Below are 18188 nucleotides of genomic sequence, written 5' to 3' on the forward strand. Positions count from 1 at the left end.
GCCCTCCCGCGCCCAGCCCGGTGCACCGGGGGCGCCCGGCTCCGCCGGGGCCCGCGCTCACCGTAGGTCCCCGCAGGCGCCCGAGCCGCGCTGTCCCGCGGGTGCGCCCGGCCGCGCCGCGCTCCTCTCTGGCGCTGGCGGAGAGCCGCCCGAGACTTTTATCCAGCGGGGCCCCCGGGATCAAAGCGGCGGCGGGCGCCCGGCTCCGCGCCGAGGGGCCGGTGGCAGCGGCGCAGGGGGCCTCTGCGAGGAGCGGACAGGTGGGGCCCACGGCCCGGCTCTGGGGGTCGACCTGCGGGAGGGAGGCCCGCGTGACTCAGCCCGCCCGACAGCGTCCCTCGCCGGCGCCAGGGCCGCGACGTTGGGAGGCATCGGGGTCCGAGGCGGGCCGGCTCCTAACGGGGTCGGCGGGCCGCGGTGCGAAGCCCCTAAGCTGCGCCCCATGAGGACCCCCAGGGCCTCTCCCTGCGCCGCCGCCTCTGGAGGAGAAGGGGGCTGAGGGTCGGAGAAGTGGTCGCCTCAGAGACCTCCTTGCGTCTGCCAAGTCATCTCACCTCACATAACCTCCTCTACACATCCCAAGGCTCAGGTGACCAGCGAGAATGAGATTCCTGTCAGAAGTCAAAACTGGGAGCCAGCTGTGGCATGCGCACGAGGCGCAGACAGGGGGATCGCTGCGAGTGCTAGGCCGGCCCCGGCTACACAGTGAACCTCCAAAGTTAAATAAATGCGGAAGTAATCACGGTCGGGGAGCAGGACTGGGGATGGCGGTAGCGGGGGTCAAGCTAGCCGCACAAGGCGAAACACCCACCCTGGGCGCACACAAGCCGCCCCTGGTGTTTTCTGTCCCCTCTGCCTGCAGTCTGGTAGTGCTCTGGAGACAGGAAACACACCTGCCTCGGGACGAGGGTCCAGACTCTGGGCACGGCTTCTGCAGCCCACATTCTAATTTAGGAGGAGCCTGCTTCACCTAGTGGGTGCCTGCCGCGCCTCCGAGGCAGGAGTCCTAGGGGGGAGTCAGGAGGACGCCCGCAGGGCTGCTCTTCTCCAGGGTGAGTCCCAGGAAGCGAGTTCCCAGTGGACCTTCACACTCAGCGGGCCAGCTTGCCCAGTGTACTGCACTGCCGGAGGCCAAAGCAAGCGGTGAACCGCAGAAGCCAGCCCGAGGCTGCCTGAGGCCAGACGTGCTCCGGCCACTTAAGGAAGAGAAAAGCACACCCGAGCCCCTCACAAGCATCCGTTGCAGACGTGAGCTCTGTTTCCACGTGGGAACTGAGTTCAGGGACCTGAGAGACACACCAGGCTCTGCTCACTCAGAAACTCATGTTTGGAGTGGAGAGACGGCTCAGCCATAAGAGCACCTGCTGCTCTGGCAGAGAGCCCGGGTTCAACTTCCAGAACCTAGGTGATGGCAAACAACCGGCTCTAACTCCATTCCAGGGAATGCAAAGCCCTCCTCTGGCCTCCCCAGGCACTAGGTGCACAGATGTACATGTGCAGGCCAAACAGCCACACACGTGCCAATAATGACAGAATAAGGAAAGGAGAAATGCACGTTTGCTCTCTCTCTGTTGTTGGGTCCGCTTAAGGTCTGTGCTTGGGGCCTGCCAGGGGTGGCAGCTCCATCACGCTGAGGTGTCCTCCGCAAGCCTTTACCTTGGTAGCCACAGCTACTGGAACACAGGCATTGAGGGAGAACCTACACCAGAGGACTTCTGCCCCGGGAGCTGTTATTCCAAGTCTGAGGAATGCTGGCGTCCAGCTGGGTGGCTGCACAGGACTAGGCTGCACTGTCCTGGCCCCTAGCCATTTCCTGGTGGGGAGATTTTAGGCAAGGCTGGTGACCTCTCTTTGTGCCTCCGTTTCCTAGTCTTTAAAGTGAAGCAGTGACCGTACCTCCGTTGGAGGCTTGTTGTGGGATTACAGGAGCCCAAGCATGAAAGCGCTCAGCAGGGTGGTGGTTATGATTGCCAGAGAGATTCCAGAAGGAGCCAAGGACATGCATATTCTACTCTCTGGCCTTTGCTGTAGCGTGATTTAGCCTGAGCATCAAACCATAACGAGTTTGTGTTTGGTTTATTTAACAGTGGTAGCAGAACCAAAAGGGCTCCCTTAACATCTCTGCCCTCACTCACAGTCTTCCTTTCCTCTCTTCCTGAAGTGTCCACCATGGCCCCTGTATACACCTCTGTCACTCTAGCTTGAACAGGCTGTGTGTGTCCTCGGCTCGAGTGTTCAGTACCCTAAGTGTGGGGCAGTCTCTTCAGAGTTCAGATGCTTTAAGGAAGACCTACTAGTACTGGGCTTCTGCTTTTAATCCAGCTATTCCAAAGCTAGGGCCACTGGAACCCTCACAGCCTGTGGAGGGCTCCCCAGCATCCCTCACTGCCCGTGGAGGGCTCCCCAGCATCAGGTCAGACCCTGCTTCAGGACGACTTTAGCGGATTAGGGCAGAAATGTGCAAGATAACAAGTTCCGGTGAGGACAGGAAGGAACCGGAGCTCTGCGTACTGCGGATGGTGCAGCTGCTGCAGAAAAGCATGGGGCGCCTCCTCCGAAGTCAAGCATGACGTCAGCACCCCACCCAGCCACCCCGCTCCCAGGTGTAGACCCCAAAGAACTGGGAACAGGTGTTCAGACAAAGGCTGGTAACAACTGTTCCAAGCAGTGCAATTTACACTGCCTAAAGGCCCGCAGGGCGGTTGCTCGCTCCAGCCGGACACATTTCCGTATAAAGAAAATCCCGACCTGTGCCTCAGTGTTAAAAACACTGCTGAGTGAAATAAGCTGGACACACAGGGCGCATGCTGTATAGTTCAAAGGGCTCACCCGGGAAGGCGAGTCCTCCAGGAGAAAAGCTGCAGGGGAGCTGCTGGGCGGTGGGGAGACCAGGGAACGAAGGGGCACCTGTTGACAGGCGTTCTTGTGTTGTTTTCTGTTTGAGACAGGGTTTCTCTGTACAGCCTTGGCTGTGCTGGACTCGCTCTATAGACCAGGCTGGCCTCGAACTCACGGAGATCTGCCTGCCTCTGCCTCCTGAGGCATGCTTGTGTTTCGTCTTCGGGGGTGAGGGAAATGTTCTGAATCTTTGGTGATGGCTGCACACGTGTAATAAATGTGGAGTGGTGACACTTCAAAGGCTTAGGGCCCTGTTACCTGAATCTTACCTTAAAAAAATCCAAAGTTTGGAATGGTGATGCATAGCATTACTTGGGAGGTAGATGAGAGAGGATCAGGGGTTCAAGGTCAGCCCTGGTTACACAGACACAATCTATAGGAGAGCCTGTCTCAAAACAAACACAATCCACCAGGTTTGATAGCAGCTAGGCACAGGACAAGAGTGGCTGGGCCAGACCTGAAGCCCTGGGAACAGGCTGGCTGGGATAGGCAGGCTGGTCTTCACAAGCCTCTTCAAAGTGGGGGATAGAACTGGTGTGTGTGGGGGGGGCTTCTTTCTGGATCTGGAGCCTGGCTCTAAAGGCCAGTTCCTTACAGCACGGCCTTCACTGTGAGCAGCAAGGGAGGCAGGCTGCTGCTGACTCGGCCTGGGGGCTCAGTGAGCGTGATGAATGACACGGTCATGGCCGGTATCGGCAGTAATTCAGGGGCTAGAGCAGAGCGGGCTGATGTCCTAGCTACAGGAGGCTTGTGAACTTGGAGGGTGAGTCAGATTTGGGAGCAATGCTACAAGAGGCCTCACTGTGGCCCCTCAGAGCTAGCCCTGCGGATGTTCCACACTAGGTGAGGGCTGTGCCCTTCCCCACTCTTGGCTGCCTTATTAGGACAGGCTCTGCCTGGCGCCCATTAGAGCTGGTGGTGGGTGCAGCTCCTGGCTCAGATCTAGAGTGTGCCCAGTAGCAAGGGGGCCTGGAAACACCAGAGTCCTGGAGCCGGGCACTGTGCATTTTCAGAGCAGTACCTCATGAATGAGGTTGGGTTTCAGGGGTGTGTTCTGAGGTTCTGGGGAGAAGGACAGAGTGGGGAAAGGATGCACAGATGAACATAAAGTTAAGTTTAAATACCAGGAGCTGCAGGCCTTACTTCCTGGAAAGGAATCAAGATGGAAGATTTCAGGAAGAAAGGGCCCTGGGTGAGCTGGTCTCCTGGGCTGGAGAGAAGGGAATGGCGTAGGCAGACAGTGGCACGTGGACCCCATCTGAGACCCTCTGTGGGAGCCAACAGATGAATGACCTGGGTGGAGGGCTGCGCGGCAGGGGTCAGCATGGCCAGCAACTCTGGGCCCAGTTCCCTTGCCCGGATGTGGACTGGCCTCCTCCCTGTATGGATTCCCAGCCCCCAGCCTGCACTCTTACCAGTGCCATGGCCCATCTGCTACCTCCTGCCGTCTGGGGCCCAGCTGTTACACGCTGGTCTCAGCCTCCAGGCCTCAGTGACCATCTGGGTGGCTCTGCACTCCAGCTGCTGGCCTCTGAAGCGCAAGCGAGCAAGAACTCTGGGCAAGCCTTCCCCTCTGTGCCCCTGTTCATGCTTGGCCTGAGGAAAGCAACTCGCCAAGGCCGGCCGGCTCTTCTACTCGACATTGAGAACTTTTCTCTCTTAAGCTCTGGCTCTTGAAAACAGGTGGCCATTTGTAGGCAGTATGTGGACAGCCTTGAGGTCACTTGGCAGAAAGTGCTGGATCCCTGACCCTCAGAGTCAGAGTTCCTTCACTGGGAGCTCAGAGTCCCGAGACTGAGGCCCTATCTCTCCTCAATGGTGAGCCAGTATGGAGTGACCCAGTGTAAGCAGCTTGGGCCCTCCTGACGTTTTGGTAGTCCCGTTCCGGCCAGGACCTCTGTGGCTTAGGACTGCCCTATCCCGCTTCCTTGCCTGGCAGGCGGTCCAGAGGGAGGACCCTGCTGGATGCTGAGATGCAGTGACTGGGCTAACTGGAGAGGGTCCCTAGGCTGTGGCCACATTGCCACGCTGGGGGAAGAAGGGTGTAGGCCTAGAAGGGGATCCCTGCTTATCTGTGGGACTTCTTGGGGTGCCTCAGGAACACTCTGGATGCCTCATATATGTCCCTGATCCCAACTGGACAGAGCTGCCAGTGGATGTCCTAAGAGCTCAGGCCGGTCAGACGGCTCAGCTGTCTAGTTGCTGGCCCCAGGTGCCTGAAGCAATAGGCGCTGCAGGCCAAGGAGGCTGCCCTGTGACCTCCAGCCTCCTCCTCCAACCCTGTGATCTGCCTGCAGCCTTGCACGTGACCGCTGGGGAGGCAGAAACAAACCCTCATATCTTGCCACTGGGAGCCTTTCAGTGCTGGAGGCTGCGGATGCTTCTCTTAAAGGGCCGTACCACTTTTAATTCAAAACAGATCCTTGGAACAGCTGTCTAGCTGCTGGCAGGAGGAAGGAGGAGAGAGACAGCCTGGCTGTAAAGGGAAGGTGTCCTCAAAAGAGATGTTAGATTCATTCTCAGAAGTAGTTAAAGCAGAGGCAGGCAGGGGCTGAGGAGCAGGTCCAGCTACCGGGTACTTTCTTCTTTCAATAGAGGACCCTGGGAGGGCGCCTCTTTCTCTCAGAAAAGATAACCAGGCTGAACAGGTCCCTAAGACTGTTGACTATTCTGGTAGCCTGATCTGTGACAACTTAAGACACTGTGTGTGTGTGTGTGTGTGTGTGTGCTTGTATGTGTGTTTGAGACAGGATATTTCTGTGTAACCTTGGCTGTGTTGGAACTCACTCTATAGACCAGGCTGGCCTCAAATCCACAGCGATCCACCTGCTGCCTCCTGAGTGCTAGGATTACAGGAATGCCCCACCACCGCCTGGGTGACATTGGCCATATTTAATGAAGAAATTACATGATCCATTTGTATATCCATGTCCTGAGGACCTGAGATTCTCACTTGAGCAGGTGTCTGCCCAGTCTGTAGACCGCTCACTGAGGCCAGATGTTGGCAGCTCTGTGCATCAGACAGTTTAGTCAGACAGTCATTCATCTGACCCTGAAGTGGGCACAGGGACCTAGGCAGAAAGAGTGCTTCCCAGGGGGTGGCTGTCTTGGCCCAGCCATTCCACTGACTAGGGAACCCTGAGCCACTACTGTCTACGCTGCGGACTCTGCTCTTGATTCGTCTGGCTGGACAGAAAAGAACAAAGGAGCTCTGTCCTGGGTCAGAGTGCCTAAGAGAAGAGAGAGTAGGGCACCACAGCTGGGTCCTCCAGGCACTCTGACAAACATATTTACAAAGAGAAGCAAAGGCTACAGAATACGATTGGCTTTTTGTGAGGTGAGCAAGGGTGGGGAATGGGTCAGGGTAAGTCTTGTGTTGTACTTACAATTTCTGAGTCAAATAAAAAAATATTTTGAGAACAGGTCTCACTATATGGCCCTGGCTGGCCTGAGGCTCTCAGTGTGTACCAGGCTAGCTTCTAGCTCAGAGAGATCTACCTGCTAGCGAGTACTAAATATTTTGAGCAATTAAAATATAATGAATGGTAAGTCAGAACAAACCTTAAAATTTAGTAAAAATGAAAATAAATAAAGCTGCATGTCAAACTGTTACCCTGACCCAACTGGGACACCTAGTTGCTTGGGTCAGACAGCAAAGCTAAGGGACGGCCGCTGCTCACCACTGCTCCTGGGCTCAGCAGCCATGCTTTCCCCAAGGCAAGCACAGCGGTGCGGGGCACTGGGGGCCGGGACATACATGACGGCAGAGCAAGGGCAGATGTCTTCTTTTCTTTCTTCTCTCCTCCTCCTGCTCCTCCTCCTCCTCCTCCTCCTCCACCTCTTCCATCTCTTCCAAGACACTGCTTCTTTGTGTAGCCCTGGATGTCCTGGACTTGCTTTATAGACCAGGCTGGCCTCAAACTCACAGAGATCCTCCTGCCTCCATCTCCCACGGCATGTGCCCCTAAGCCCAGTCTTTTCTTTCTTCTTGACCTGGGATGTCCAGCTCTTTGCCAGGGTGGAGCACCTGGTGTTAAGCCTTTAGCCTTCAGGACCTCCCAGCAGCACCGGCCTCCACGTCGCTGGTGCTCTGAATGTCATAAGCGCTCTCCCACCTACAGACAGCAACAAATTCTTATGATGAGTTTCCTCCAAAATGGAAGTCCACAGGGACCCTGTTAGGTGTTGTTTTATTTGCTTTGAGACAGGCTTTCCTTCTGTGTTCCTAACTGGCCTAAAAGTCACCGGAATCCCACGGTTGGCTTCTGCCTTGGGTCCCAAATCATGTTTCTTCGGAGAAGCGTCATGTATTGTCCTGACCTAATCAAGAAAAAAATTAATTCAAGAAGTTTTCCACTAATATATGTTTATTTGCTTACTCATTTGAGATGAGTGGGGCCTCACTGTGTGGCTTCGCCTGGTCTTTAGCCCCACAGCTCACGGGATGGTTCTCCTTACCCTCGCAAGCAGCTAGCTGAGACACCACTCAGGCGCACACCACTCCCTGCGTCACGTTTTAGAACATAATATTCTGTGTTTTCCTTTCTCTAGTGGGATAGTCCAAGGCCAAAATAACCACACAGATTATCTTTAATCCTTCTTTTTCTCTGAGACAGGGTCTTATGTATCTCAGGCTGGCCTCAGTGTGCTATGCAACTGAGCATCACCTTGAACTTTGGATCTTTCTGCCTCAATCCCCTGAGTGCTGGGATAACAGGCATGCTCCATCATGTTTGAGTGGTGCAGGAGTTTGAAACTAGGATCTTATGCATACTGGACAAGCATCGAACCAACTGAGCGCATCACCGGACTCCATCTTCCTTGTTTTGTTTGTTTGCTTTTTGCTCTCTGTGTAGCCTTGGCTGTCCTAGAACTCACTCTTGTATTTCAGGCTGGGCTGGAACTCAGCAATCTGCCTGCCTCTGCCTCCTGAGTGCTGGGGTTAAAGGCCTGCGCCACCACCCCATCTTTGTTGTTGATGGGGCAGGTCGCTCTGTATAGACCTGGCTTTGTAGAACTTCCTGTGTAGCTCAGGCTGGCCTCAGATTTAATCCTCCTGCTTTTGCCTCTCTAATTCTGGGATTATAGATAAGTGACATCATACCTGGTTCGTGCGTGCCTGCCTGTAAACATGTACTTGTGAGGTGCCACGGTGTATACGTGAAAGTAGAAGACAGTTTCGGCAGTTGGTCCCCTCCTTCCACGGTGGGGTCTAGAGACTGAGTTCAGGGCGCTGGGTGTGCGTGTTTCATCGTACCAGCTCAGCTTTGCTTTCTTAACAGAAAGTCTCACTCTGTAGCTCTGGCTTCCAGGATCTCACAATGTATTTCAGGCTGACCACAAACTCGTGACAATCCTCCTGCCTCAGCCTCCCCCATACTGGAACTGTAGGTTTGAGCCACCGTGCCTGGCTGTGCTTTTCTTATTGTTGTTGGTGGGTTTGTTATAGTAGCTTGGAAATGGTTTATTGTTAATTTTTTTTGTCGTTGTGGGAATCACGCTCCAGATCTTGCGAATGCCAGGAAATTGCTTTACCACTGAGCTGCCCCTCTATCCGCACAGCATATTTTTAGGCTATAAACAACACAAGCATTCTTGCTGCAGGAGAGACCGTGTGTTTTGCTGTTTCTTTCCCTTTTTTTCTTTCTTTCTTTTTTTGTTCCTTTTGTTTTTTGTTTGGAGACTGAGTCTCTCTGCCTAGTGCTGGCTGTCCTGAAACTCACCAGGTTGTGAGGCCTCAAACTACGAGCTCTGCCTGTCTGTGCCTCACAAGTGCAGAAATCCTAGCCTTATTTCATAGTTTATATATTAGGAAATGTCCTTGTCCCAGGAATTAGGCATTAGAGAAGTATTCAGTGACAAAGAAGCACGCTGCGTGCCACTTACTCTGTTGATTTGTGTGTGTGTGTGTGTGTGTGTGTGTGTGTGTGTTTGTGTGTATCTGTTTATGTGCCATTGCATGCAGGTGCCTTCACAGGCCAGGACAGAGGGTTTGATCCCTTGGAGCTTTCGTTACAGGGAGTTGTGAGCTGCCTGACATGGTGCTAGGAATCAAACTCAGGTCCTTTGAAAGAGCAGTAAGCACTGTTAACCAGTGTATTAATCTAAAAGATGTTCTTTGTACTTAAAAAAAAAATTTTTTTAAGACAGGGTTTCTCTGTGTAAAGTCCTGAAACTTTCTGAAAGTCCTGGAACTTTCTTTGTAGATCAGGCTGGCCTCAAACTCACAGAGATGTGCCCGCCTCTGCTTCCTGAGCACCAGCATTAAAAGTGTGCACCATGCCTGCTTGGCTACCTTTGTGCTGTTTTTATATCACGCCTCTAAATTGGAAATAATTTAAAAACTGGGCCCAGTGTGTTGTCACAAACTCGCAATCTCAGCACTTGGAGGGCAAAGCAAGATGATCACCACCAGTGCAAGGTCAGCCTGGTCTGCATAGGGAGTTCCAGGCTAGCAAAGGCTATAAACAATTGAAGATGATGGCACATTCCTGTAATCCCAGGAGTCAGGTTGTGGAGGCAGGCAGATCAACAGTTCAAGGTCAGCCTCTGCTACATGAGATACTATCTTAAAAACAACAAATGACAACACAAAAACTTTAAAGTCACCCCTCACAGGAAGCATAGCAGCCAGTATGAAGGCAGCCACATTGGCTAAATTCAGATCAATTTGAGCATAGAAAAAAAAAAAAAACAACAAAAAAACAAAACCCAACAATGAGACAAACAAACAAACAACAACAACAAAAAAACCAAAAACCCAAACAAACAAGGCATGAGGGGCTGGAGAGATGGCTCAGTGGTTAAGAGCACTGTCTGCTCTTCCAGAGGACCCAGGTTCAATTCCCAGCACCCACATGGCAACTCACAACTGTCTGTACTCCAGCTCCAGGGGAGTTGACTCCCGCTACTGGCCTCTGCTAGAGCCACGGGGATGCATGTGGCACAGACATGTTTGCAGGCAAAACATCCACACACAAAAAACAGAAACATCCAAAAGCAAAAGAAAAAGGGCATGAACCAATACTTAGGAACCTTTTTTAAAAGAGGGACAGTGTTTCTTAATGGAAAATTGTTTAATAAAGGTAGAATGATAAATTCAGAAAGTCATGATTTTGCAGCCATAAATGGATCCCATTAAAATGGGCCATAATCCCTGTAAGTTGGGAGGCTGAAGCAGAAGCATTAGAACTTTGAGGCCAGCTTGGGCAACTTGGCATGACTCCGTCATAGAACAAAATAAATGAATCAGGGCTGTCGGTGATTAGCAGAGCATTTGTGCAGTATGTGTCAAGTTCTGCCAGGAAGCCCTAATACTGCTGTCTGCCTACGGTTTCTATCGCTGTGGTGAAACACCGTGACCAAGCTGGAGAGGAAAGGGTTTATTTGGCTTATGCTTCCACATCTATCTCTGTCACCGGAGACAGGCAGGACAGGAACTCAAACAGCACAGGCACCTGGAGTCAGGAGCTGAGGCAGAGGCCATGGAGGGTGCTGCTCACTGGCTTGCTCCTCATGGCTTGCTCTGCCTGCTTTCTTATAGAACCCAGGACCACCAGCCCCAGAATGGTACCACCCACCATGGGCTGGGCCCTCTCACATCAATCGCAAATTAAGAAAATGCCCTACAGCTGGATCTTGTGGCAGCATTTCCTCGATTGACTTTCAGATGACTCCAGCTTGTGTCAGGTTGACATGAGACTAGGAAAAAAAGAAAAAGAATTCATTCATCAAGTGATGTTAAAATGTTGCATAAACAAGGTTGGGACACAGCATCTGCAGTTTAGAGAATTAGCCCACAGCTGACTTACTACTCCACGAGGAGCAAGGGGCCGTGATATGGAGGAGTGTGACTTTAACCTGACCAGGTAAATGGTCGAATGTCACACACTCACTTCCAGAACAACATGTATCTCCTGATGCTCTGCCATTCCTGTCACCTCCCCTTTCTAAATGTGGGACAGTTAAAAGAAAACAAGCTGGAGTTCTTTATTTTAAAAAATGCTAGTGTGTCCAAAAAGAAAGAAACTGAAGGGGGCCAGGCAAAGTGCACAGCTCAGTAGGGGTCTGAGGTTTCACGTTCTCGTCTCTGTGCACAAGGAGGTGTCCACGTTTGTCAATGTAGATGTGCCACCTAAATGAAGGCATGACGGCACCCACACACAGGTGTCGCAAGCATGAGCAAGGACTCATGTTTGCATAAGGCTTTCCAGACTCTGTGTACCTGAACCCAGGACACTGTGGAGCAAACAGAGATCTTTAAGCCAATGGACATGTGAGCCACATTCTTGCTTGGGCTGAGGCACCTGGGGACCTCCCCCTGGCCAAGTCCCATACTGAGCAAGGGCTCCCGAGGAACCCCCCGAGGTGCCAGGTCAGGATGGCAGCCTGCCTCACAGGCTTCAGACTGCCAACATCAGCTCAGGAAAGAGAGGTCTCTATGATTCTCCAGCCGGGGACCAACCTCAACCTGAAACAGATGGGCTGTTCATGGACCTCGTCTGTACCTGTTTGTCCCAACACATATCCTAGACTTATCGAATCTTAAATACCGTTCTGCATTCTTCACCCCAGCTCAGCTGCTAGCAAAGAATGTGGCTCAGTGTTTTTGGGGTATGTGTCAACTTCTTTACAATCTCAAGGACCACAAGCATTTCACTCCCCTCTCTGTCCTGGTAGCAAGTCAAGAAGGTGCTGAAATCGGCAAGATGGGTCGGCAGGCAAAGCTGCCTGCCTCCAGACCAGATAACCTGAATTCTGTCCTTCAGTTTCACAAGGTAGGACAGAACAGACAAGTTCTCTGACATCCACAGAGGCACATGGCATGCCTGTACTCTTCTTTCACAGACAACACACAAAACAAATGCATAAATATAACTATTATTGTTGTTGTTGTTTCAAGATAGGATTTCTCTGTGCAGCCGTGGTTGTCCTGGAACTTGCTCTGTAGACCCCGCTGGTCTCAGGAATCTGCCTGTCTCAGCTTCCCAAGTGCTGGGGTTAAAGGCAAGTGTTACCACTCCAGGCCCAAGACCAACCCAGGAGCGCCTGTCACCATGTGAAGATGATGCTCACAGGGACATCTGAGGTGAGGGAGGCAGGATCAGCGTAGGTGAAAAGAAGGCCGACACTGGCGTGGGCATATCCAGCATTTGGTTGCCTACAGGTGGCTGCAGGACCCCAGGCTGGCCGCAGGCAGCATAGCGAGGATGAAGAGACAGTGTGACCCTGACCGAAGGGTGTCCTTCTGGGGAAAAGCCCTTTGGGTCCCGCCGTCGGGGCGCCTGGAACAGCCACCCGCCTGCTCTTACCGCACCGGGGCAGAGCTAGGCGAGTAACCAGCGCTCCGGGGGCGGAGCCGGGGGCGGGGCTCGGAAGCGAGTCGGCCCCGCCCCCGAGGCCGCGTGGCCGTACGTCCCGGCTGTTGCGGATAAAGTTGTTTGAGGCGAGCCTGCTGCGGTCACGTGAGCGGAAGATGGCGGCCCCGGCGGGCGGCGGGGGCTCCGCGGTGTCGGTGCTGGCCCCAAACGGGCGGCGCCACACGGTGAAGGTGACGCCGAGCACCGTGCTGCTGCAGGTGCGGCCGCCGGCCCGGGTGGGGAACCGGCGGACGGGTGGACTGGCGGGAGGCCCGAGGTCGCCGAGCCGGGGCCCGCCCCTGCGGTTGCTCCCAGGGCTGCGGGGCGGGGCCGGTCCTGGGGGCGGGGCCTGAGGCAGCCAATGAGCGTCCTCCTCGCGGCCGGCCGCCCGCCCCGTCCTCTGGCGCTAATGCTCTCGGGTTGGTCCCGGGGGCGGGGCGGGATGCTCAGAGGCGCGTTTCCTGAGCATGGTGGGGTCTGGGGGCCCCACTAACAGGGTCGTGCCGGAATCTTCGATGCTTGCCCGAGCCCAGCCTCCGCGGTCACCGGGAAGAGCCATGTCCCTGTGTGCTCAGCTCAGGGGCGTCCCTCCGGACACTAGCTCAGCCTGTCTGTGTTCCCGGAAGTGAATTTTGCTAAGTCACTCACTACTTTTGACTATTGCTGCTTGTGACCTCGTATGAATCACACCTGTTTATTGAACCTCTGTTGTTAGGTTGCAGAAGCGCCCACGATTCATATCTGGCAGAAGCACACAGGGTGGAGAGGGGAGCCCAGCTAAAATGAGGTTCTAGAATACCTAACCCAGCCCCGTGACCCTTTGGAAGGACCTGTTTGGAGCTGGGCTCTTGGAGAGGAGGTTCTGGTCATGCAGCAGCCTCGCAGAGTGGCCAGGGGCACTGTAATGCAGGTTCTGTGTGTGTGGCTAGAGGCCACCTAGAACCCAGTGCGTGGGGCCAGGTTGGACAGGTTGTGCTGTGCTACAGTTGGGGGAGTAAGTCAGAAAGTGGACAGTTCCGTCCGCAGGTTGCTTGGGCCTATTGAGTGGGCTGTTTGGTGCGTTGGCCTGTGTGCCTGCCAGATGAGTGCCCTGGCCCACGCAGGTTTCACTGTCCGTTCTTCCCCAGGTACTGGAGGACACATGCCGGCGGCAGGAATTCAACCCCAGCGAATACGATCTGAAGTGAGTGTGCGTCTCAGACCGTCCTGTCCATTCTCAGCACACATACACTGCCTCTGCCTTGGAAGAGCCCTCTTGGGTAGTTTACAACAACAGAAGTTTGTTCTTGCCCAGTTCTGGAGGCAGAGTCCAAAATCAAGGTGTCAGTATGGCTGCACTTTTTTTTTTTTTGGATACAGAGTTTAGAGTTTCTCTGTGTAGCCTTGGGTGTCCTACCAGGCTGATCTCCTCTGCCTCCAAGAGTGCTGGGATTACAGGCCTGGGCCACGCCGCCCCACTAGCGGTATTCTAGGGGAGAGCTTCTGGTTATCAGGTGTTCTTTATCACTGAAATCTCTGCCTTGAGAAGACACAGGTCACTGGGTTTAGGGTCCTCTGGTTAGGTCAGCATGACCTCATTTGATTTACTCCCTTAACTTACATTCATAAATACCTATAGCAAATAAGGTCATGTTCGTAGGTTTCAGGGGCAAGAACAGTGATGTGTCTTTTGGGGATGCCGTGGAACACACACTTGGAGTGGCAGGCTATTCTGCCACAGATCTTGGTGCCAGCTGTGCCCACTAACCTGCCCATGGTCCACGTAGTGGTGTCTGGTTGGAGCAATGACTATAATTTGAGCCAGTTCCTTTACAACGCTGCATTTGCTTTGCCTCATCTCTCTTTTCCATCCACTGACTGTGATTTGTTTAAGAAGTGCTCCCACTGCCTTGACTGCTGCCTGGCTATAAACATAGCAGCTCTTCTTTCCACCCACTGCTCACCATTCTTGGGCCTGCTGGCCAGGTTTGCACTAGCATTTTCTATGGTGGTTTGCCATTTTTGAGCCTGTGTTGAGAGTTGGGATCAACAATGTGTCATTCTCAGTTCTATTTCTCTCTCTTCTTTTTCTTTTGTGATACAAGGTCTCACTATGTAGGCCTGGTTGGCCTGGAACTCACTGTGTAGATCAGGCTGGCTTTGAGCTCACAGAAATCCTCCTGAGAATTGGGATTAAAGGATGTGCCACCACTCCTGGCTCATTGTCAGTTCTTCCAAAGACACTTGGGCTTCACATACAGGTCACCATCTGGAAAACTGTTATTTCCAGCAGTGTCTTACACTTCCAGCGCCAGGCTAGCCACTTTGTATATTCAAAAGCGGTTGCCGTAGATTGGAACTTTACACACATGTATCTCTCTAGTTCTGTAGTTTCTGTTGTCCTCCAGCGGTCCTTAAGTGGCCTGTGCTTATCTCCTAAGGATTGCAACTTTACATTTTCAGAGCTGTGGGCCGGAGCTTTTCATAGGTGTGCAAACTGTAGGGAGTTTTCCAGACCTAAGGAGGTCAGAATGAGAAGGGACAAGGCTAGGAAGGCTCCTGGTGGAGGCTGTGGCCCTTCCCTGGCTGAGTCCCCAGGTGATGGCGTTAAGGGAACTTGTCTCCCTTCTTGCCTGTTCTTCTCTTTCAAGGAGAAAATACCGGCCTGGCTTCCAGAGTGGGATGCCAGGAACCAGCCATGGTCCCGTTTCTGCCTTTGTGTGGCCTGTGAACTGTGATTAAGCTCTCCAGTCTGGGCTAAGCTGTCTGGAGAGGGCTTGGTCCTTTGATGCTTCTGGGAAACTGTATGTTTCAAGACCCTACAAGGCCTTGGAATCTCCCAGCCCAGGATGCAAAGGAGGTTTCAGGCTTGCCTTGTCCTTCAAGGGAATCTGCATTGGCCTTTCGTTACTGGTTGGGAGGCACTGAGCCCTCTTCAGCCCTTCCTACACACTGTCCCCTCAGGACTCATACAGACATGTAATTGTCAGTGTGACTCTGTGTCTGCATTTCTGTAAGGACATTGGGCTGGGCATGAACAGCTTTGACAGCTGGAATGACAGATGATAGATAGTTCCTTGGTATTTTCTTTATATTTTATACACAAATTGTGTATGGTACTGTGCCAAGCATGCTTGTGGAGGTCAGAGAACAACATGCTGGAGTTAGTCCTCTTACCAGCTTGCTGACCCAGCATGTGGGGCTTATTATGCATCAGGGTTTTACGAAGTCCAGGCTGGCCTGCTCTATGTAATCAACATGACCTTGAACTCCTGATCCTTCTGCATTACCACAAAAGAACTGGGAATACAGGCGTGAGCTACCGTGACAGGGTTGTGCAATACTGGTGATTGAACCCAGGCCTCAGGCTTGTTAGGCAAGTACTCTACCAAGTGTGCCACGCTCCCGTGAGACAACTTCCTGAGGGTTGTTAGGCCAGTATCTGCTGCATTATTTGTAGGGTCCACCCTTGCCTTTCACAGTGGCTTATCCTGTTATCTTCCTGTTCACAGCTCTGCCAGCCCTGTGCCCAGGTCCCTGGAGTCCACGACTTTGCCTCTTGTTTCTGCAGGTCCTGACTTTCTGCTCTTGTAGCCAAGGGAACAGTAGGCATGGAGTTGTGTCTCAGGACAGTTACGGCTGTGTCTGTTCTGCAGGTTTCAGAGGACCGTGCTTGATCTCTCTCTCCAGTGGAGATTTGCCAACCTGCCTAACAATGCCAAGCTGGAGATGGTGCCTGTGTCCCGCAGCCGTGAGGGGCCTGAGAACATGGTAGGTGCCAGCTATGAGGGCCAGTGCTGCTGCCTCTCTGTCGCTGCTGGGGCTCTGGAACACTGGCCAGCTCTGCAGTGGGAGATGTGCTGGCGCTTTGCCTGTGGGCCTGAGAAGGGATGGAGAGGTTGAAGCAGGATCCATTCTGCCTTCCTCCATGAAGCCAATTCAAGAGCTGAATTTCCTACTTGAAGAACTCAGGCTGGGAGTGAAAAGTTTCTTCCATTTTGCAGGTTTTTATATATATATATATATATAATTTATTTTTATTTTTATTTACACTGGTGTTTTGCCTGCACGTGTGTTGGAATTGGATGGGCTGGAACAGGAGTTACAGACACTTATGAACTGTGAGCTGCCATGTGGGTGCTAGGAATTGAACCTGGGTCCTCTAGAAGAGCAGCCAGTGCTCTTAACTGTTGAGCCATCTCTCAGGCCCCTGCCTTTTTTATTATGTTGTTTTGTGTTTGTGTTTTGATGGGATTTGTTGATAACATTTCCCTACCAGCTGGATGTTTCTGGTCAGAGATCCTAAATTTCTGTGTGGACATGGCTGACAGACACTTGTTTCTCCCTAGAGAGCTTGCTATGCCTTGGCTTCAGCTTTGCCTACTTGCTAACATGATCTAGAGAAGTGGTTTTAACCAGTGGGTCACGGTCCCCTTGGGGGTGGGTAGGCCCTTTCCCAGGGCTCATATATCAGATATCCTGCTTATCAGACATGTATATTAGGATTGGTAACGGCAGCAAAATTACAGTTACAAAGCAACAGTGAAAGTCTTTTCCTTCGGGGCTCGGCCCAGCATGAGGAGCTGTACGGGGCTGCAGCGTTGGGGAGGTTGAGAGCCACTGCTGTAGCCACTGATCCAGGGGACTTTCTGCACCTTAGGTTGTAGCTCACGTTCCTGTTGAAGATGCAGCTACTGGGAATAGGCAGAAGCTGAGGGAACACCAGGTGTCCTCTGCTGTGCCATAAGCTGCCCTGCAGTTGGGGACGCCTTCCTAAGTGTTCCCGTCACGTGGGATCCTGGGGCCTGGGTTTCCCAGAGAGGCTGCGCTGGTGCAGTCTGCAGCCTGTAGAGTGTAGAGTGGGCGTGCCCATGCTTGATGGTGCAGCGCTCCTGGGAGGCCCCTGGACATCCCTCCCCGCCTCACTGTGGGTCTCCCCACGAGGTGGCGAGGGTCTGGGTCTGCTGGGCAGTGCCCTTCTTCCTGTTCTCTCCAGGTTCGGATTGCGTTACAGCTGGATGATGGCTCCAGGTTGCAGGACACGTTCTGTTCCCGCCAGACCCTCTGGGAGCTTCTTAGCCACTTCGTACAGACCAGGTGAGCCGCAGTGGGCAGATCCCAGGCTCTTTCCCGCCCCCTCCTGGCAGAGGTCTGAAACCCACGCTGCATTCCTGGCCAGAGCCTGGGCTCTTTGGCTTTTGTAGTCCTGACTAAGAAGACTGACTAGAGAGCACATTGGGCGGTCAGCAGCTCAGCTTGCAGGCCCGCTGGAGTCCTTGGCCTCCAAGAAGAGCAAGGGCATACCTCTGTCTTTGTGGGAACCCAAAAGATCCCAAGGATTGAGGAGCTGCAGAGGGATGTGAGTTGTAGGAGGTGTCTCCCCGGCCTCTGTGAGGTTTGTGTTTTGGGATCCTGGATTGGGGTGAAAGGCTGCTCACTGCCCGTTGCTGTGACACTGCTGTGTACAGAGGGGCCTCCCTGATACGCTTCTGTCTGCTCCTGTTGGTAAATAGTTTAAGTGTTATTCCCAAGTGTGTAAAGTAGTGTTTCTTTAAGTTTTTTTTTGTGGGGTGGAAATCTGTCTACTTTTTTGGTCTTGTTTTTGGAGACAGGTTTCTCTGTGTAGACCTTGCTGTCCTGGACTCACCCTGTAGACCAGGCTGGCCTTGAACTTAGAGATCTGCCTGCCTCTGCCTCTTGAGTGCTGAGACTATAGGAGTGTCCAGGGAGCACTGGATAGTCTTCCAGAGAACCCAGGTTCAATTCCCAGCACCCACATGACAGCTCACAACTGTCTGTGTCTCCAGTTCCAGGAGAGCCAACACCCTCACACAGACATACATGTGGGCAAACACCAATGCACATAAAAGAAAAACATGAGTGTGTGTGTGTGTGTGTGTGTGTGTATTTATTTATTTATTTATTTATTTATTTATTTATTTATTTATTTAT

The 18188-nt window shown here is 52.9% G+C and overlaps 1 protein-coding gene and 1 long non-coding RNA gene across 3 annotated transcripts in view; one reads left to right on the forward strand and one right to left on the reverse strand.

The window, feature by feature from the left end:
* Nucleotides 1–10265: 10265 nt before the first annotated feature.
* On the reverse strand, nucleotides 10266–12407 carry LOC129665606 (uncharacterized). The gene is made up of 2 exons (XR_008718392.1): nucleotides 11974–12407; nucleotides 10266–10599 (listed from the first exon to the last, which is right to left on the reverse strand). It is a non-coding gene; the product is annotated as an uncharacterized LOC129665606 (long non-coding RNA).
* Aspscr1 (ASPSCR1 tether for SLC2A4, UBX domain containing) overlaps nucleotides 12319–18188 on the forward strand; it is a 35070-nt gene continuing 29200 nt past the window's right edge. The window contains exons 1-4 of one of the 2 annotated variants that reach the window (XM_055592371.1): nucleotides 12319–12475; nucleotides 13385–13440; nucleotides 15893–16007; nucleotides 17233–17333. In XM_055592371.1, coding sequence (XP_055448346.1) covers nucleotides 12374–12475; nucleotides 13385–13440; nucleotides 15893–16007; nucleotides 17233–17333 — 374 coding nt within the window. In that variant the 5' untranslated portion in view covers nucleotides 12319–12373. Of the gene's footprint in view, nucleotides 12476–13232; nucleotides 13252–13384; nucleotides 13441–15892; nucleotides 16008–17232; nucleotides 17334–18188 lie in introns of those variants that run through there. The other variant, XM_055592372.1, reaches the window with a different exon arrangement.

The sequence above is a fragment of the Psammomys obesus genome, unplaced genomic scaffold (genome assembly GCF_907164565.1).
Source record: "Psammomys obesus unplaced genomic scaffold, mPsaObe1.curated_primary_1811, whole genome shotgun sequence".
Lineage (NCBI taxonomy): Eukaryota > Metazoa > Chordata > Mammalia > Rodentia > Muridae > Psammomys > Psammomys obesus.